Source organism: Gopherus evgoodei, chromosome 4 (genome assembly GCF_007399415.2).
Source record: "Gopherus evgoodei ecotype Sinaloan lineage chromosome 4, rGopEvg1_v1.p, whole genome shotgun sequence".
Classification (NCBI taxonomy): Eukaryota; Metazoa; Chordata; order Testudines; family Testudinidae; genus Gopherus; species Gopherus evgoodei.
In genome coordinates, this window is record NC_044325.1 from 32,250,188 (window position 1) to 32,272,048 (window position 21,861).

Below are 21,861 nucleotides of genomic sequence, written 5' to 3' on the forward strand. Positions count from 1 at the left end.
TCAACACAGCAACCACTTCTCGGGGAGGTGGAGTGCCCATGTTGATGGGAGAAGCTCTCCTGTTGGCATAGGTAGTGTTTTCAGTAAGCGCTACAGCAATGCAGCAGCAGCGGTGCTGCGCTGTGCGTGTAGACAAGCCCTTAGATATGTTTACAGTGAAATCAAGTATAAATGCTGCATGTTATGGAGAGGGTGATCTGAGGTGCAACTGGTAAGCTGGGGTGTGCTGTTTTTTGGAAGCAGCAGATCAGTGAATATGGTCAGCGTCCAGTGGACCAGGGACTAGACCAGGGGTAGGCAACCTATGGCACGCGTGCCGCCTTCAGCACACGAGTTGATTTTCAATGGCACTCACACTGCCCGGGTCCTGGCCACCAGTCCGAGGGGCTCTACATTTTAATTTAATTTTAAATGAAGCTTCTTAAACATTTTAAAAACCTTATTTACTTTACATACAAAAATAGTTCAGTTAGCTATTATGGAAAGACCTTCTAAAAATGTTAAAATGTATTACTGGCACGCGAAACCTTAAATTAGAGTGAATAAATGAAAACTTGGCACACCACTTCTGAAAGGTTGCCAACCCCCAGACTAGACACTCCAGGGAGCTGCTTGGAGAGCTTCAGATTTGGGGTGTGCTAATAACTAACCTGTAAAGTAAGTAGGGTTGCCAACTTTACAACAGCTAAAAATCAAACACCTTTGCTCTGCTCCCTCCTCCACGGTTCTGCCCCCTGCTCACTCCTCTCCAGCGGCCTCCCCCCGGCTTACTCCCTCCTCTCCTGGGACTCACCTGCTGCGGGGAGAGCCAGGCTGGGAGGAGTTGACGCAGAGCCTGCCCACCTGCACAATCAGGAACCAGTGAGGTGTGGGGGGATCAGTCCCCAAAGCAAGAGTCTGGAGCACAGCAGGACATGGCGGGATTAATCTCTGGCTCAAGGGGGTGGGGAGGGGGTCAGTGCCCATAGCAAGGGGACAGGCAGGGAGGGGTTGGTCCCTGTAGCGAGGGCCGGGGCAATTGGGGCCTGGCTGGAGTCAGTCCCTGTAGTGAGGGCCAGGGCAATCAGGGCAAGGCAGAGGCTGGTCCCTGGAGCGAGGGACCAGGGCTGGGTCAATTGGAGCATGGCTGGGGCTCGTCCCCAAAGCAATGCTCCAGGGCAAGGACGGGTTGGTCCCCATAGTGAGGGGCCAGGGCTAGAGCAGAAGAGGGAACAGAGAGAATCTCCCCCACCCCATGGTGGCAGCACCTCCTACCTTTGGGACCTGGTCCAGAAGCCAGCCACTGCTCTGTCAGGCATCAGAAGCTCCTCCACGTGGCTCCAGCTGCAGCGGCTGCTCTTCCTGCCCCGCAGTGGCAGAGGTTGGTTACTGTGGTGGACCTGACCAGCCAGGTTCCCTTTTTGACCGGATGTTCTGGTCGGAAAATGGACACCTGGCAATCCTAAAAGTAAAAGCAGGGGCCTGAGGGACGTGTTTGCATTGCCCGTAGCTGGTGGAGTTGGAGACTGACCCACAGCAGGCACAGGCATGGCCTCCTCATGCCAAGGGCAGCTGACAGCAAGGTGCCTAACAACTCTGGGTTCCCCCTGGAAGCGTCACAGCCAGCAGTACATTACCCCCCTCTCCCGCCTCCCAGAGCCAGAGGAAGCAGGTGAGGTAATGTGACTCAGGTGTTTTCCTGGCTATAGTTCCTAGTTCCTCCTGGAGTGATGTAGCTCATACATCTCTGGGCTGTACTTTATATCATAGTGCAGTCCAGTGAAAGTAAAGGTGTTTCAGAATTACCGTAGCCCAAACTGTGATACATTTACTCTATGTGAAGCCCCATTGAAGTCAATAGGTGAAAATCTTGACTCCACTGAAGTCTATGGAAGTTTTACCATTGATTTTGATGGGGCCAGGATTTCACCCAATGCAGAGTGAGGTGCTGCCAGATATAAGGAAGGGAACCATATTCCAGTCCTCTGTTTTTAGATTTTTGACAGTTGTCATGACAGTGTTTCACTTGTTTTCATACCGTGTGTTCCAGAGAACAGGAGAGCAACAATCAAGCTGTTCTTATACATTTTATTGACAGTGTACATGTTGATGTATAGTACATTACAATACTGACTGCTAGGTTCTTTATAAATGTATAGTTCATTTTAACTATCTTAAAATGTTCACAATAAAAATTATCAAATACCATGCCAACATTTTGTAACAAATTATCACATTAATTCAATTTGATTTTCATGACATACATCTCTGTACAAAGGACCCCATATCACAGTGCATAAGGTCACAGTCATTGAAAAAATAAATAACGTGATAAATAGATTTGTGCTATTTACAGTTTACAAAGTAGTCACTTTGATTTCAAACTGAGCAGCTCAAGAAATGTGTCATAGTATTAAAGAGGTACCGCACCTCTGCAGGATGCATTGTAAATGTCTGCAAGTGTGAAATAAAGGGAAATTTAACAGGATCAGAAGTTATTTCATGGTATGTCTACATGGCAGTCACAGGATGTGATTGCAGCTCATGCAGACACACCCAAACTAGCTTTAATCTAGCTAGCTCAGGTACCAGTGCAGCGAAGCTAGGGGGCAGCACATGCTTCAGCATGGGCTATACAAGCCCACCAAAAAGCATGGGTAAACGATAGAGAACGAACCTTCACTGAAGTGTGCACTGCATTTTCATTGCTCCAGTACGTGAGCTAGCTAGATTAAAGCTAGCTCATGTGTATCTACAGGAGCTGAAACCACACCCCATGACTGCACTGTAGACATATCTTCAGTGTTCACAAATAATGCCAAAGAGTTTCTGGCAACAGAGAAGACAGTGGGAGCCAAATTATGCCCTTGGTTACACTGGTGTAACTCTGATCTAACTCCATGGATATTACAGTAGTTTCACAGGTGTAAATCCAGAGTAAGTGAGGGCAGGAATTTGGTCATAGCTTTGTTGCACAATTTGAGCCATTTTGAACATAATTGCTGCCATGTTAGCAGGTTTATTTCTTTGCATGCAGAAATAGTATATGAATAATGGGCATAATCTTGCTGCAACAATCCTCTGAAAAGAAGAGGCTCAGGGTGTAGATTTTTTGGAGGCTTCCTGTCTGACTCTGATACATTCTGATACCTTTACATACTCTTACTATACATCAACCTCCACAGTTGCCTTTCAAGTTTACCAAGATCATCTCAAAGATCAACAGACCTAAGATTGCATACATTCTTTGTGCAGAAATAAAAAGAAACATGATTAATTACTTACCAGCAATCGCCTTTAAGGTAATATGAAAATGACACTAGTTTCCCATTACCATTTGCTTCTTTCAGGCAGTATTATTATTATTTGCATTTCAGAAGTATGGTAACATGCAGAACATGTGATACATGAATTGCCATGTTCATCACCCATTTGAGCGAATGTAGCGGGTACTACACATACCACCAGTTTCAATGCACAGATGTGCAGGACTTTACTGTCTTCCCTGGGAAAAAGCTTCAGGACTCCACACATTGGTGCACTGTGTTCTGCCATGGGTACTATGATGAGGCCAGTACAGTAAAAGCTACTGGAAACAGATAAATGCAGGTTCAAGACGCCCCCTTGGAAAGTTTTTTAATATGTGCATATTTTGCTCTCGATATTTTAGCGGTGATATGTTCGAAATTATAATGTACACGTGGGCTTATTTGAATGGCATTTTTTCTTTTCTTTTCAAATGGTGCATTGATCACTTGGGTACACAGTTTTTCAAAAAAGCTGAAAACTGGTTTTGGTGCAGCACTGCTGGAACTAAATTCCTTAGGAAGCCTGCAGTTAGCTAACATCAATCCTGCCACTCTGCACATTTAGAACAAGTTAGAGCTCCGGCTTAAAGAAATAAAAAGGAAAATATATATTAAGTACTCGTACAAATTTTTAAATTTCTTTTTAGTGTCTGATCACATGTAAGTGAAGGATATTAAGCCTGCTACTACAGAATTTTGTGTCTCAAGGTGCTGGATTATTTAATAGCAAAATTCTTTGGTTTCACCTGGGTATACATTTCATTCAATGTTGCCTTAAATTACATAAGAAGCTCAGAGGTTTTCCTTGCCAGGCAGTGCTTATAAACTCCACTGAGAACACCTACCCAGGTTACAAATACATGACATACCATTTCAATCAACCCAGGAATGAGCTTTGCGACGGAAAATGACAAAACTAACAGGTGAGAAATTTGTGCAACTAGAACGAAACATGTGAAGAAGAAATTGAAACAAGTGCATGAATTTTAAGCTCATTCACAAAGGAATTCAATGATAGGAATGGAAATTCTGTATAATTAGAGTGTAAAAATAACACTAGGAAAAATGTGGTGTTTTCTCTTAAATATGAACATGATCCTTAATAAATAAAACCCAAATCAATAAAACTATATATAAACAAATAAAATAAAATTGGCACACTAATAATGACTGAGCTAAGAGGAAAATGGACACCCTGCTTACATGGGGGAAGACTCACATGTTCTTCCAGGCTGAATTGCAATCAAAGAGCAGCGCTCAGATCATCAAATAGTCACAATCAGCCTAAAGCTAGCTTTTAAGTTTAGGTTAAACAATTCAGGGCCTGATCCATGTAATACTCCCAGTAAAATCAGTGGGAGTTGGGATGCAGATTCCCACTGCAGAAACAGGCCCTAAGTTACAAAATTTTATAACATAAACACTACAGCATATGTGTGAATTCCTAGCCCCACTGAAGTCAATGACAAAACACCCATTGATTTCACTAGGGGCAGTTCATCCCATGACTTGTCACTGTGCTACTTTGAAGGAGTCGTAGAGGAAAGGAACTGTTCTGCAGTCTGCTTTCCTTCCCTTTTCATTGAGAGTTTACTGTATTTTGGGGGTAACTCTTTTCCTTACACCTGCTCCACTGAAGACAAATGACTTTTCATGTCGTATAGATTGTGAAACACTTAAAAAGGTGCACAATTTGTCATAAGTTTTAAAAACAAGGGGAAGAGAGCAAGTTCTGTCATTTACAGCAATGTAAATCCACAGTGACTTCTGCAGGGGAGTCTACAAAATACGAGATGGAGAGGAAATGAAAGTGATACGAAACCCAGAGACCATCTGTTGTTTATTTAGGCCCCAATTCAGCAAGGCACTTAAACACTTGCTTAACTTTAAGCATGTGACCAGTTTTATTGAAGTCAAGCTTTGCTGGATTGAGAATATTTTTTTCTGGAGTACTACTATTTTTCAATTATATTTTCTTGGCAACTTTTGTATCACATTAACAGTTTCCCCTCTCACATCCACCAGTTTTCTTTTCACTCATGCACTAAACATTAACTATATTATGCAAAAACACAACAAATTCCAGACTCCGCTAGCTTACTCTGTGCTATGATTAATAGAACAAACAGATGCAGATTTTTACATATACAATGTGAACAGATGTGATTTATAATTTTGCCAATTCAGGGAGGCAAACATGAATCCCTGCTTTTGTTTTTTACTGGAAAGCTCCCAAATGTGTCATGTTTTTCAGACCTTATGAGTGATTTTTTTTACATTCAGAAGGCACAAGTATAATATTATTGTTATGATATATATCATCTTGAAGATATTTAGACAGTATAAAACAAGCAGCTCCTGACCATCAAAACAATTTTTCTCAGGTCGCTCAGTTTATCTGCATGGCTTGGATTATATTGATTTCTTTATTTTTGTATATGGATAAAGTGTATAGAGAGAAATCTTCAGAGTAAGCTAATTTACATGACAATTTTTCATCAAGGCCCTGATACAGTGCATAATACTTCTTTGGCAAAGTATATATCCCTGCTCACCTGGTCCCGTTAGACGAGACTTTTATCAATAATTATTTCTGGTAAGCATGGTAGCTTATCTGTAATATTATAAATGTTAGACATGAGGCTGAGCCCTGGGGTTCAGAGTCAGAATTGATTCAGAATCCAAATATCCTCCAAATTGAAGGGCGGAAGAAATGGGTCAGTTTTCTAGTTGGGCCCATTATAGAGATGGGACCAACCTGTGAAATTTGGGTCGAATGTTTTGTTTTGGGACAATCTCTGGTTAGGACAAAATATAACAGATAGCTGTAGAATGGGTTAACTCAACCATGATAACAGCATCCTTTTAGGCAGCATAATTCTAATCCATATTAGCACACCCAATAATTCCATGCCTGGCTGAGCAGCATGTTTAGGACTGGCTGCCAGGTAACCAGCACAAGATCTTTAGTCTTTTGGGGCTTGCTTGGCTCTGAAATATCCAGATTCAATCTGCTTTTCAGTCTTTGATCCCATAAATGTGTAAAATGGTGCAATTTGTTGCTGCACGAATCGCTGATGACTCAGCTGACCACAGGGGCTAGAGTGTAACTTGGGCCATGCTCCCGTAGTTTAGGAATCCCCATAATGCCCCACCATGGGCTACCTAGGAGTTGCATCTGAATATGAGAGGGTGCTGTGAGCTTGCTACTCCCCACTACCCACCTAGCAGTAAGTAGGTGGGGAGTGAATGGAGCCTTGACTCTGCTCTCCCATGCCAGCCAGCCCATACGAGCCATTATAAGGGGCATAATAAATTACTACCAGAACAGGACAATTATCCTCCTGGAATGGAAGGAAGAAAAAGGGGCAGGAGCTGTGTCCTGGAGGCACAATCTAGCCCTGGCTTGCAGCCTTTCTACAATATAAGAATAAAACAGGTGTGCATAGATTCCACCTCTTCCCACGTTAAACCACAGTGAAGGTATTTTAAATGCCATTACATTTGCATTCCAGTGACTTACACATACTGGTCACACTTGCCTATTTGATAAAGCCTCTTAATCAAATGCCATTTGTTGCCATCTTTAGGATGGGTGAGTTCAACCACCTGAGTGAGGGGGAAAACTCCAAAACTTAGCTTGGTTACTAATACTGATGTTTGGAACAAAGAACAGTAAGACAAATAATAGATATGTTGCCCTTTTTCTTTAGGACTGTGTTGAAAGGATCCCATTCCTATTAAAATTCAACAGCAAAATACATTCATTAATTGGTACTCCCTGCACACATCAAAACATAGCCTGAATTATAACACATTGCCTGGGGTAATTAAGGTTGTGCATGCCATTTTGCTTGGAAAGGAATTATTGGTCACATATTAGTCAGATAAATTTAATATATGCAAAGGAACCTCTCTAATCAATTTTATTTCCTAAGGATTTAAAGTATTTTTGTTGACAAATAATGGGCATCTTGATATATAATCTTAAATGCAAAATATTTATGTATTTAAAATGCATCAAATCTTTAGTAATCTGAAAGATGTTTTGCTATATAAACATTAAAAAAATAAAAAATAAATCTATGTATAAAGTTAATTGTGCTTCTTTAGAAACCTTATATATTTTTTTCATATACAACTTTAAAATACATTTTAGAGTTAAGAAGCAGTTTCAAAATATATTAAATTCTTTTGATGAATCTTCTTTGTAACTCCACTTCAAACAGTGACATTACACAGTTTTGGTAATGTTACTAATTATTCTGAGCCAGATTCTGTTCTCAGTTATGCCCAGGAAAATTCAGAGTTACTCTTTTAATCTAGATTTATACAGGTGCAAAGAAAATCAAAATCTGGTTCTGTGGGGTTAAAATAATTTGGCTCTAAAGTAAGATATGCTTTAAAACTTCCTGCATACAATCTGATTAAGGAGATAGTTCCCATGACAGACTTAGTCTTGTAAGAATTGTTTATTATATGCATTACTTAGTGTTGGGTACCCATCTCTATTAAGTTTGTGGTTACAAACAAAAACAAAACAAAATGGAGAAGATGTAGCAGCTTCTAGATTAATGTACTAATAATGAAATAAATTCCCCCCCAAATCCCTGATGCATCATATTGCAAGAAGGTCTGGAATGTGTTCATGTTCTATTTTTCAGATAACAATTGCCACTAGAAACCGATGCCCCGTTGGGCGTTAATCTTTTAGTTTCTTCTAAAATTACAAGTGGGCTTACCAGTACCAATGCAAAATGTTACTTACAGGCTTTAATATTCCACAAATGTTAGTTTATATTTGTACAGTATTCCTTGCTGATGGTAAAACACATTTTTCAAGTATGAATATTTTGCACATATATTCTCTTTTGAAGATTTCAGATTCTATTACTCTTAGTGTGCATCATCAAAAGTGATACGATATTAACCATTTTCTTTTCTTTCTCTGTAAAATTGTTCATGTGTTCTTCACATTTTTTTAAAAAAGAGTGATTAAATATTCAGAAATCACCAACAAAGGCTTATAAATGTCAATGCAGTTCCTCTATAAACAGAGCACTTGAAGGGGAAAAAAATATGTCCACAACAGTGCATGCCATCTTATGTGCATCGGACTTTCTGGTCCTGTAGCTCCGATGCTTTAATGGAATAAAAAAAAGTTCTGAGCCAGCCTCTTCTTTTTCCACGGGCAATAAATGTCAAAAAAAGAGAGAGGAGAGTTTTTTCTAGTCTTGTTCCGATTGACTGTGGTGCATTATTGTCTACATAAGGAGAATGAAAACCACAGCAGAACACCATGAAGATTGGACTTTTGAGCGCTCTGCATGAGATCCACAAGTTGGATGACTGAACAGCAATACCCAAAGAGGAAAATGCTTTGGTTGCCTTGAGCTAGCATATTAAAAGAAAGGTTTGTTTTCCTTCCAAGTAAGTAAAAGTGCTTGTTGGATGACAAAGCAGGAAAGAAAATCAGATTACTGATGAGAAGGTAGAAATGTAAAATATCTCCTATCATTTATAGCACAAGGAATCAAGAGTATTTCAGCCTCTCTCATGGTTGTGGCTTGTTTTAAAGATCTTTTCGGCACATTGGAAAGTTGACAAAGGTGAAGACATTAAACTCTATCAATACAGAGAAACATAGGAAAATGGCATAAAGAAACAGCACGTAGAAGCCTAGTTTCTTGTCAAGTTTCCATTTATTTACATGGATTCCACCCACCTGCAAGTATACAAAGTGTTAGTTAATGGAGTCTCAAAGGACACAAATGCTACAAGCTTCAAATGAGGTCTATTTGAATCTGCTGTCCTTAAACATGCTAAAAATACAGTCTTGGTATTTTACAAATCAAAAAGGACAGTGTTCATTTTTTCAGATAGAAATAAGGCACATAACTGATCGAGTTAAACATGAGGGCTTAATTCTCAGCTACACTAAAATCTCTTTACACTGCTCTAACATATAAAGTGGCCTTTAGTGGGTGTAACTTAGGGCGTGTTTACATTGCAACTGGAGGTGTCCTTGGACAGACATACAAACACTAGCTTTGATCAAGCTTATTTGCTAAAAACAGCAGTGTAGCCATGGCAGTGCAGGCGGTGACACAGGCTAGCAGTCTGAGATCCTAGGTCAGAGGTGGTGCTAGCCCATTGGGAGCCCTAAGTAGGAATAGCACTGTCTCAGTCTTAGGTAACATTCAGGCAGTTAGTCCATGCTGCCACCTGCACTGCTGTGGCTGCACTGTTATTTTATAGCATGACAACTGATCACAGCTAGCATAGGTATGTCTACACATGCTGCAGCATAGATGTACCGCAAGTGAGTGGTATATTTTCAGAACCCTTCACAGGGTCTGAGCTCGGCGAAGAGCTTTTAATGTAACTGAGAATCAGGCCCATAAGTGTATAGTTTCAATATACTCTGAGTTATGCAGCTCCCATTAATTGCTTCATCCTAAATTATCAGGTAAAAGAACCTTCAGTGCTGCCCCCTAGATCTACTATGTTCTCTGGAACACTGGTCCTTACAGAACGTTACTTCTTTCAATAGCTGCAGAGAAGCTGAGAACATAGTATCAAAGGCGGTCAGAAGTAATGAGAGTTAGATGGCTTGTTCCTTCATACAGACAGTTTGCCAAAATATATGCCACTCAAATTGTATTGGGCAAAGACATTGGCCAAAATTTCCAAAACCTGGGTGACTGGCCTAAAGTTAGGCCCCTAAATCCACATTTAGGCTGACATTTAGGGAGAGAGTTATGGGAATGTTCAGAAGCTTTTCCATTCAGATGACACTGCTTCAGCTGTGTCAGATGCCTGGTCATTCTGCCCATAAATACCCTGTGGACGCCTTTGACAATAACATTTAGCTAACCTTCCCATACCTGGCCAAAATGCTGGACAGGTGGGTGGGGGAGGGGAAGATTTATGACACAATACAACACAATCGTTGTCTTTTAAGATATTATTGGGACATTTGCTTCCCTGTGTGGCAAAGATGAATACCAGTGATGGCGTCTACTGATGGCTGGGCTGGAAAGAGATTATGTCCATACATGTCACTTGTGAGATGCATTGGCAAGTTAACTGTATATTGATTAGGGTCTGATTTTTGCAATACTGGTCATCCTACCACCAAATTTAGTGTGTCGTTGGTACAACACATTGGTAAGCTCAAGACATGATGCAGAAATGTGAGGTCTACCATGATGACCACATTCTCTATGTAGTCTCCATTGGGAGTCTACAGTTTGAGAAACACTGTTAGCGAAATGATAATGAGGATGGATATTTACACTTTCAGAGTCTGGTTCTACCTACATTAGGCTCAATGGGAGTTTTGCCACTGACTTCAATGCATTCCAGTGCAGGCCCTAGATGCATTGGAACTGACTTCAGACCCAAATTAATGTTTCACTTACCAGGCCCTTTGTTACAAAATAAAGGCCCAGTCCTGAGAGGTACTTAGTTAACTCCTCCTGGGAGCTGAGGTCCTCAGTTCTCACAGAAATAAATGGGAATTGAAGGTCCTCAGTGCCCCACTGGGTGCTGAGAACCTGATTTAATGCCCACTGATGTCACTGGTTGCTAGATCAAGCTTTATATGAATAAATGCTAGTCAGGATGGTAAGTACTTCCAGTTTCTCCTACTGCTACATGCAAAGTAAATACATGTATCAAATTATGACATGAAGTGAATACTCAACTGGGTCATATTTTAAACCACAGAAATACTTACAGTAAGAGCTACAGACCCCAGCAGAAGCACAACTGAATAGACCAGTCCCTTGCTATTTATCTTAACCTGTGAAAATTAGACATAAAAGAGAACTTTAAAATGTTTAGAACATAGTAAGTGCAATAGAAAGGTAACTGCTTCTTGACTTAGAACATTTTCTATTCTATTTTGAAGTTATGTCTAAAATTTAAAATGATGGGCTTGTCTACATGACAGCATTCTGCACTCTACAGGGGTGTGATTTCTAAAGTGCACTAACACGTTGTGCATTAATTGGCCTGTGTTGACCCTGCTCAGGTGCACTAAAGGTTTCCTAGTGTGCCTGCACTACATTAAAGTGCACTGGGGTCTACATGGCCCAGTTAATGTGCAACATATAAGTGCACTTTAGAAATCACATCACTTAGTGCTCATTGCTTCACTGTATTGACAAGCCCCCATTTACAATTTTTAAACAACATAAATCCTAGCTGTTTAATTCATGGCAAAAGTTACAATAATGGGAGAACAGCATGTTTAAAAGAATCAGTCTTGCTTAATTAAAACCCCTCAGCCCTTGTATATTGCCTTTGGTCAATAACTCTCAAGGAGAGTTAGCCTTATTATCCTGATTTTACAAACAGGTAAACTGAGACATGGAGAGCCAAAGAGATTCGCTCAAAGCTGCACAGTCAGACAATAGCAGAGCCAGGAACATACCCAGTTGCTCATATTCTCCTGCCACCCAATACAATTAACTCACACTGAAAGCAATGGGAATTAATTACATCTTGTGACAGGAAAGTTGTTCGCATGTCTCCCTGTTCTTTGGACAGGAAATAACCTCATGTCTTATTTAATTACTAATAAAAATGCTTAACATTTTTACAATGTTTTCTTCTGAAAACTAAACACACAAAAAATTTAAACAATTAAAAAAACATATATATACGTACCACTGAGCCATAATCAATCAACATAGTTTGCATGCCCCATGGTATTCCAAGGCCTACTAAAATGTCAAATACATTGCTCCCTATTGTATTGGACACTGCCATGTCACCAAGACCTCGGAAACAAAAACAAACAAACAGTAATTCTCAGGTCAAAACAACACACAGGACAAACATTCTGTAACAAGGCTGAGGAGGAGGGAGAGAGAGAAAGAGCATGACTACTGAGCAGCTTTGCAATGTAAGATGACACTTTAAAATTAGCTAACTAAGCACTCGTGCAATCCCCACATGGGCAATTTGCCAAGTACCTAAGATCAACACGTACTTTGCATAACATTTACATAACCTTTTAAAATAAAAAAATGCTCACAATCAATATACTTTGTGCCATCCTTGAGGGGTGAGCAGAAATTGTTTGGTGTTTGAGCTTGATTCCAATTTAAAAAACAGGTTGATAAGCTTTGTCCGGTTTTCTCTGTAGTGCCAGGGCAAAGCTGGCCACGAGTTTCATTGTAGGAAGCTGTGTGTGGTCTGTCTTCATCTCTTGGGATGTGCTCTGGGGACGTGGGCTCTAGCTAATCTGAAAGGTGATCGTGAAAGGGGCTGAGCAGCGTGGGAGCTGAGGACATTCAGCACTGAGCAGCAGTGGACCCATATGTGTGCGAGCATCAAGCTCACTTTATAAATTTCAATTTTTAAAAACAATCCCAAACAATAATAAAATAGGAGAACAAAGTGTGAGTGGGTGGTAAGGTCACCAGAACCTTGTTCTTACTGAATCTCTGTCTCCTGTGCTCAATATTAGCTGGTGTCTGATTCCGATACCATAAAAATGGTGGCCGGAGTGCTCACCCCAATTTGTTTCTCTCTCAAGTACCGGCTTAGTTATCTGTGCTACTGCCAAATCCACAAAACACATGCCAGGAAGAAGGGAAAGATCTAACATTGTTGAAAGTGCCCTGCAGATAAGATCAGCTTTGTGGTGAACTTTCAAGCCCGTGAGAGACTTCCAGCTGGATCACATGCACGATGTCTGCTCCCAAAGCCTGGCCTGACACAGTGGGACACGGTCAGTACCGCACACTGTCCATCCGTGGGATAGCCTCGGGATTTGTGTTTATGGTGACTTGCAGCTTCCCTTCACTGTCAGGGCACACCTGCATTTGCCCTTTGGGAAACCCTTTGCTAAAGTGCCATGCATGGCCCACACATTACATGGGAGAATCAGGGATTCTCCATCTGCCACTTCACCAAGCTGTTCCTTGCCTGTACTCTCATAGCAAGTAATCTTGACCAGGTTTTTGCCTGATTTGTGATGATATTCTATTGCAAAGATTTGGCCCACAGAAATCAATAGTAAACTACAAATAGAATATTAACTGGACTGTGAAGTAACTAAACTAAGCAGATAGCTTTTTTTCCTCATTGATTACTCATTTAACATTTTGAGTTAAACATATGGTAGAGACTCTAGTGAACAGAGAGAAAGAATGATAGCACTTATCTTCTGTACAAGTTCAAGCATTATGAAGGCATTACACTGATCATTTTAGCACATCCCCCCCGTATTTCCTCTACAGATCTACTGACTCTAATATCAGACATGGAAGAAAACAATTTTAATGGGCAGTGTCCCAGAACAGTTCTTAACACAGCTGATCTATTTTTGTGAGATTTTCCTGCATGTAATTCCTAATATGAAGTGGAGAATGGATGATTTTTAATATATGATTATTTTTTATTAGGCATATCCAAAACATTTAAAAACAGATTGTGTGAACTGTATAGCTCTTACAGTTATAAATGAAATATGTTCATGCAGTTCACATCATGCAGATGAGGGACACTACTGGCTCCTGGTGGCTATTTTAGGACTTCAGAATTTTTGAAGCCTGTAGGCAGCCTGGAGAACAAAACCATCCTTTCGCATTAAGGGCTGTGAGTTGGAATCCTGCAAAAAAGCTGTTATTACTATCTGCTCCAGTGTGATACAAATGAACACACTCATGCTTGTTTTAAGCAACAGTGGTAAAGGATGTGTCCATAAATATTTCTCATGTAAAAAAGGAAAGCTTTAAAAAAAAATCAAACTCTCAGCCATGTAAATATAAGCTGGAAAAATCTTTGGCCTTTTAAATCGGAAAGTTAAACTAGACATAGTTAAGGTTCATCTTTCCCTACTCAGTGTTAATATTCATAGAGCCAAAAGGAAGATGCTGGCTGTCTCTAGTTGGACGAGGAATATGTTTGAAGCAAGTTAACTTTTGTTGTGCCTTTTCCCCCAATATCTTTCCCCATCAACTTAATTTAAAATTAATGCAAGTTTTACATGCAGGACTTAGGACATGATCCAAAAAGCAAACCCTTTTTCTATGCACCTTTTTGGTGTACAATCCTATTTTTATGGCTGATCTTTTCTAGTGTAGCTCATGTGTATGTTACATCTTTCTAATCTGACTGATCTATGCTGTATATGTGAGGCTTGGTTGCTGAATGAACTGCCAGAACATTATGCAATTTCTCCTGATGCTCCACGCCTCTTGGATGTACACATGCCTCATACTCATAACCAGAGATGTAACATGGCAGGAACCATTTTTTTTTTTACAGCACCAAGCAGAGTGGGGCGCTGGTCCATGACTGGGGTTCCTAGGTGCTATCGTAATTCAAATAACAGTTTGAAAAAACCTGCATATTACAGAAGCAAAGCATGAAATTGTTGGAAAACTTGAACAGAAATGATACCTTGTCTTGCTACTATTAAGCTGGCCATGCAGTCTGGAACGCTTGTTCCTGCAGCTAGGAAAGTAATGCCCATGATAACATCAGGGATCCCCAGGGTGTATCCAGTTATAGTAACCTGCACCGTAAGTAAAAACAGCCATTTAAAATAATTGGGAAGTCTGTCTTATGTCTGATACTGTATTTCCAATACATTTGTGATTCACTCTTCACGTCAATTTCTGGATGTGGCTGTTATGACAGTTACACGCACACATTTTTATAAGGAAACAAAATCATAGCAACAATCTGACTAAAAACCTCCTACTAGGAAAAAATAAGTACTTGTAGGCACATTCTTAAGAGTTTTATGAAAGCCATTTAAAGTGCTCTACTTTATACATTTGTAACAGGATGTGCTGGCCCCTTACGGTGCTTACAGACCGGTGCAGCCTGTTCTTATGTTCTGCCTGGAACAATGGAATGCTGGGTGGTTCTCAGGTCTGAAGGTTGCTGTACAGTTGGCAGCAATGCAGTCTGGGAAGAGGGAAGAACGAAGAACTATAAAAGAGCTCCCTTTGCCATAGTAAGAGAATGGCTTGGGAAGAAGTGAGACCTGTTCAGAGGGTCTTGACAGAGACACTCCTAAAGGGAACAGAACATGAGTCTCTCTAGACAAATGGTCCAGATGCAGCTTTGGAAGAGCTTAGGGAGAGACAGCAGCCTGCAATGGGAATCCCAGTAATGATGGGAGGAAGGGTGTCAAGAGGTGGAGAGTGTTAAAATACCCTGAAAAAGGGGCCAGAAAGAAGGCTTAATAGCCAGCCACCTAAGCAAGCCTAGGAAGTAGCCTGTGGGAAGAGTAAGAGTGAAGCTGGAACATTTGAGACTGGAGCAGACAGCTACTTCGTTGCTCAGGGGATTAGGGCTGGAGCCTGGATAGAAAGGGTGGCATGGATTCCCATAAACCTCAGTGCTGCCACCTTGAAGTATTGTGCTGGTACTCCTATAAGAAAAGCCTATTTGTAGATCCGTGCAATCAAGGGGCTCTTTCTGGAACCCCTGCAGTCAAGGGGAAGAGTTCCCACAGACTCTTAAAGCAGGCAGTGGCCCAGAAGCCAAAAGTGTTTGCTTGGACTCTTTTTTTTGTTAGAGTTGTGATTACCCCAGAAGGGATGAGGTCTTTTTTCTAACTTAGCCAGAGGATTAAATTAAGTTATCCGATCACTAAGACATTTTCCCACTGAAGGGGCAAGTAACCATGGGGACATTGAGGCATGGACACATCTTGAAAGAGATCAGAGACACTGTTACAGAATCTCTGAACACATCCTACTTTTGGTCTTTCCACAGAACTCCCACTGTTTTCAACAGAAGATCTGAAAGTCCAGGGTAGAGGGCATGATCTTATTGAAGTATAGATGCTATGAAGTTGTAGCAATTTGGTACATCAGCAAGAATGAATTGTTGGAATATGAATCTCTCAAATAGTTTTTGCTACATATTATAAAATCAGGGGAAGAGGGTTTTATTTTATAATATAATACTTTAAATACTAACTTAAGGGAAAATACTGTATCCAAGTGGAAATGGAAAAATAAAATAATTCCCAAATGTATAACATACTGACAGAGCTATCGGTATGTATCCCAGACAAGTAAAGTTGTGTCATACAACTCAAAAGCCTTAAGCAAGTTATGAAGATCAGCTGATTGTAAATGAAGATGCTTCCAAAAGGTCACACGAAACTGTTACATATTTCATTTTCCAGGGTATGTATTATGAAAAAGTTAGATTTTTTCATTTTACTGATTTTTTAATTGAGGAAAATATAGGCATTTGAACGCTTTATCTACCCTGCGATTGACCTACCAGTCCTTCAGCAGTACTAACATAACTTCTCATTAGCTTTGCCTCTCTCTGAATAGAAAAAAGATGCCTTTTTAAACTTCTAAAAATACTTCTTTAATTACAAAGAGTCTAACTTTACTATTCATGTCTCTTCTGAGTGAAAATGTACATTTAAGCTATAAAAATTGAGGGAAAATAAGAGTGAATCACCTGGACTAGTGTTTAAAGTGTGTTTCTGAACGGATCATACCTGATATATCTTCATCAGAGCCTACATTTTTGCGCATGTTAAGAGCAACTGAAAAGATGTATGGGTAACCTCTATGGCACTCTTACTAAAAAGGATAATAATACTTGCGACTAATATAGTCCATTCCACCTAAAGCATTTTACACTTCGTGTATCTGATCCTGCACCCCTTACTACTCACCTGAGTTACTGTGTGAGTATATTTCAAGATCAGGCCTTAGGGCCATATTTTTAAAAGTATTAGGTGCCTAAAGACACAGATAGGCACCTAGTGGGATTTTCAAAAGCACCTAAGCCCTGACTCCCAATATTAGGAAGTAGGCACTGAGGAACTTTTGAAAAAAATCACACTAGGCCCCCATCTACCTACCTTTAAAAATATGGTCCAAAAGTACTGACCAGAAGAGAGACTAGCACGTAGGTCAGATATTAGAATAACTACTACACGGCACACATGCCATCCCAATGCGGCTACCTTCTTTTTCATCTAAAACAAACTGGGATTGGAGTTGAAGACGTTCAACATCTGACCTGTGTATTTCATTTCTTAAAACAAGGTTTTGTTGCATCCACTTACCATCCACACCATAAAATAGGAGAACAAAGCAATCCACAGAGTGGATAAAATGAATGTCAGCATAAAAAAGTTCTCCCAACGTGGTTTGTTGCAGTTTGGAATGGTACAAAAGAGCAGGAATAGCAATGGCCACGTGACAATCCATTTGACTTTGTTCATTTTTCCATCTGCAGAAAGAAAGGAAAAAACAACGTATTTAACTTTCCTGTTCCTGCTGCTCCACGTTCAGTTACATATGTATGCACACTATGTGGATAGAGGAGAAAATAATAAATAGGCTTTGTTGCAGCTGTGTATTTTGGTTTGAGGGTCATTTGTGTCCCTTGCCACCATGTCCACAATTTCTGTCTCTCTTTATAATATGGCGAGTTCTGCCCTTGGATGCATGTGCAGGTTCCCAGTGATTCAAACCAGACAATGTACATACATCCAATGATGAAATTGAGCCACAATGTATTGCTCTTTTGAATTTCAAACAGAAGGATGGTAGTACTGCCCTTTCAAGGGCATGTTATCTTACCATTAAGCCCCTCACCTGAAATAAAAAGCAAATTACAACTTTTTTTTAAATGAACAATGTAAAAAAATGCCCACTTCTGTGCAATATCCGTGAACGTTTCTAGCTGATATAAAAACAGACGCTGGCCTTCATTCTGAGCTGTGCCTGTGAAGGATCTCGTGCTAGAGAATTTGCAAATCACAGTTTACTATCTGCATAACAATATACTCATTCTTGCTTCACAGACAAGATATACGAAATGCCAATTTTCAGAAGTGTGAAGTGTTGCAAATGTGCACGTAAATTTAAATTATTGAGATCAGAGGCAAGCTACAGGATTTTCACAGACTAGGGATTCTATTCATATTCCTTGAGACATTTTTCAAGCATTCTACAAGCTTGTTTTTCAGGCTGACAAATGAGGGGCACAGTCAAGTGCCCTTTACGTAGTTTTATTTTGGGTATATTTAAGCGAGCAGGTGATTTCTTGATGCTTGAAACAGTATAAATACTCTGATCATTGTGTATGCAAGATCTATACAAATGTGCTGTTTTGAAACAGATGGATAATCACACCAAGGAAATGAATAAAAAAACAGATACATCTCCACCGTAGTCAGAGTTACACCACTGTCAAACGGGTGGAAGTGAGACCAGACTCTGGATCAATGTCCCTCAATGCATTCTTCAATGAAGCAAAAATTAGTTGCAGAGAGAGCAACAAACAATATTATGCTGCCTTCAGGTTTAAAAGATAGTAGTAATGCTGAAACTCCAGCTTTCCAGTGCTTACCTGAGCCTGCGCTGCAGTGAAGACAGCTGGACCAATGCTTTGTAAAAGAGATTTCTACTTTTTGTCACAGAAACGTTATTGGTTTAGGCCTTGATTTAGCAAAACTAGTGGAAAGTCAATGTGAACATTCATGGTTTAGCACAGGGATCTCAAACTCAAATGACTAGGAGGGCCACATGAGGACTAGTACATTGGCTCGAGGGCCGCATCTCTGATGCACACATACCCCCCCCCGCTGCCTCCAGGGATGCCCCCACTCCAGCCCTTCCATGAGGCCCCGCCCCACCTCTTCCCACCCCTTCCCTGCCCCCATTCCAACCCCTTCCCCAAAGTCCCCGCCGCAACTCCTCCCCCTCCCTGCCCCTATTCCAATCCCTTCCCCAAATCCACGCCCCGCCCCTGCCCCTTCTCCATCTCCTCCCCTGAGCGCATGGCTCCCCGTTCCTCCCCCTCCCTCCTGGAAAGCGCTAAGCGCTGCCAAACAGCTGTTTGGTGGCAGGAAGTGCCTAGAGGTAGGCAGAGGAGCAGGGACGCTTCATGCTGGGAGAGAGGGGTGCTGGAGGAAGGGAGCTTGGCAGCTGCAGGAAATAACTCTGCATACCATGTGTTTGAGACCCTGGTTTAGCATGTCCTTAGGTGCTTTGTTGATTCAGGATCTTAAGTAGGATCCCTATCAGGGTACATGCCCTCAACAAAGAAAATGAAAGACAGCAACTGCAAATGCCTTACTTGTTATCTAGCAATACAGGGATCTCTTCTTACCCATGCGACAGGGAAAACATACCAGCCGGATTCTACTCTAGTGTAAATCAGATCTAAGACCAATGAAGTGTTCCACCAGTGAGAGATCAGAATCAGATCCTTAATTTTTCCAGTAATTCAGTGAGACAGTAGCCCACTCATCCTGCAGTTGGAGGATTTTTGCTTCATTAAAGAAAGCATCCAGAAACATTAGTCTGGATTCTGGTCTAACTTACACAAGTTTTACACTGGTGCAACCAGGGCCGTCCGGAGGGTGGGGGGAGGGCGCAAGTGGGGTAATTTGCCCCGGGCCCCCAGGTGGTCCGGGACTTCGGCGGCATTTTGGCAGCGGGGGGGCCCTTCAGTCGCTCCAGGTCTTTGGCGGCATGTTGGCAGCAGGAGGCCCTTCAGTGCTGCCGAAGAGGCAGAGCAACCGAAGGGCTCCCCACCACCGAAATGCTGCCGAAGACCCGTATCGCCGCCGTGTGAGTACAAGCACCACGGCTCCCCCGTTTTGCCCCAGGCCCACTGAATCCTCTGGGTGGCCCTGGGTGCAACTGACTAACACAGAGTTACTTGTGAATTACACTAGGGTAGCTGAGAGCAGAATAATTCCTGTCTTGTTTAAAATATTTTAATCTTTTTCAAATTCATATGCTTTGCACTGCATATAAGAAGCTTTGGGAGCTGAACATTCCTAAGAGACAGTGCTACAATGAAAAGTCTTATATTAATTTTCAGTATATTCCTCTAATTCTGTATGTCCCTATTTCCTCACAAAAGAACTTTACAAACTTTATACTTGCAGGAATCACTTTCCCATTAAAATGTGGCCATCTCTAGGTGAAAGATAACAGGTAAACAACACACAGCACAACGGTCATGAGAAGGGAATATTGGTCAAAGCCCTACTTTAAACAAAGTTTTATAAGATTTGCAATATCCACATATAGCAGACAGGAACTCAGTTTTAAAGTCTCACCCAAAACCCCTACACTTGGTAAACCACACGGTGTGATGCTGGAAGACTAGGTGCCAGCTCATGGCAAAGTCCTCATGTCTCAACTGAACACTGACAAATACATAGCTGGAATCAGTCTGGCCTGCCTGTGTGTTAGTATTTTAAGCCAGGTGTTAGAATGATAAGAATGTGTTTAGGCTTTACTGAATGCATGTGAATTGGTACATGCATTAATCTCACTGGTAACATCTGTATCTCATATTGTAAAGCAGTATTTGAGTGGTTGTATTGTGAGCCTCTGTGACTATGTAAATCACCAGACAGGAGAGAGACATTAAATTAGTGTGAAGGGCTGCTCATCAACAGAGGGTTTAACATCCTTCCCAAGAGGAAACGTCCATCAACACCAGATGTTAAGAGGATAAAATACTTTGGTGTTCTGCTCTCCCCCGACCCCAGGAAGATGAGTCATGCAAGTGGATTCCTTCTCCCTCCCCCATCAGCTGAGTTTGCAGCTCAGAGCATATGTTTGAAGGGGGATAAAAACTCCCGACAAAAGGAACTAGGTATCTTTACGCTGCTTGGTCGAGGAAGGGATCCCCGGCTGCGTAGCCTGGGTTAGCCCTAAAGAATATATAGACCTTGCTGAACATAGAGGCTTCTATTACCTTTTGAAACTTAAGATTGTAACTCATTTGTGTGTATATATTTACCTGCTTTCACCTTGTAAATAACTGTTTCCTTTTCCTATTTCACAAATCTCTATATAGTTTATTACTGAATTGGCTACCATTGCTGTCTTTGGCGTGAGCTCTAAAGTGCCATTGACCTAGGGTCAGTGACTGGTCCTTTGGGACTGGGAGTAACCTGAATATTGCCGTGATTCTTGGTGTAAGGGACGATTTATCATAAAGGTACGCTCACCTGTGTGGCGAGACAGATTGGTGTACCGACGGGACTGTCTATGGCTCCATGTTTAGGCTCTTATAGTACTTGAGGAATTTACACTTCACAATTGGCTGGCAAACTCTAAGTATAGAATTCACAGCCAATTTGAGGTTTGTGCCCTGGTTCCTAACAATCTGCCCTGAGGCTGGTCCTCACACTCTTGAGTTGCTACAGGCAGCGTTACACGTGGAACTCAGTTTTATCTAGCTTAGACGGGCCAAAGGCTGTGATGACACTGCCAGGAGTCAAATGCACTGTTGGAGCTCAGGTATTTCAAACTTGATATCTAGGCCATTGAATCATTTCTTCTGGGAATGAAGGAGGAGCAGGTAAGTAGGAAGAGTGCATTATTCAGTGTATTACTGTGTAACTTAAATTAGGGACTGCCAGACAGAGTCAAACCAATGGTCCATCTATGCTGGTATGCTCTCTGACAGTGATTTATACCAAATGCTTTTTAGAAAGTGCCAAAATCCTCAAAAAAGGACAATTATGGAGGAAGCTTCTCTCTAACCCCAGGTAGTTAGTGGTTGAAACCGGAGTCTCGAAGCATGAGTG

General features: G+C 41.2%; 1 protein-coding gene across 2 annotated transcripts in view; it reads right to left on the minus strand.

Moving 5' to 3' along the window:
• Nucleotides 1-2,059: 2,059 nt before the first annotated feature.
• Nucleotides 2,060-21,861, minus strand: part of SLC24A4 (solute carrier family 24 member 4) — a 157,534-nt gene continuing 137,732 nt past the window's right edge. For both annotated transcript variants that reach the window (XM_030558890.1, XM_030558888.1), the window contains exons 13-17: nt 17,362-17,528; nt 14,709-14,823; nt 11,964-12,076; nt 11,029-11,094; nt 2,060-9,012 (exon numbers count right to left, since the gene is read on the minus strand). In XM_030558890.1, the coding sequence (XP_030414750.1) occupies nt 8,860-9,012; nt 11,029-11,094; nt 11,964-12,076; nt 14,709-14,823; nt 17,362-17,528 (614 nt within the window). In that variant the 3' untranslated portion in view covers nt 2,060-8,859. The remainder of the gene's footprint in view (nt 9,013-11,028; nt 11,095-11,963; nt 12,077-14,708; nt 14,824-17,361; nt 17,529-21,861) is intronic.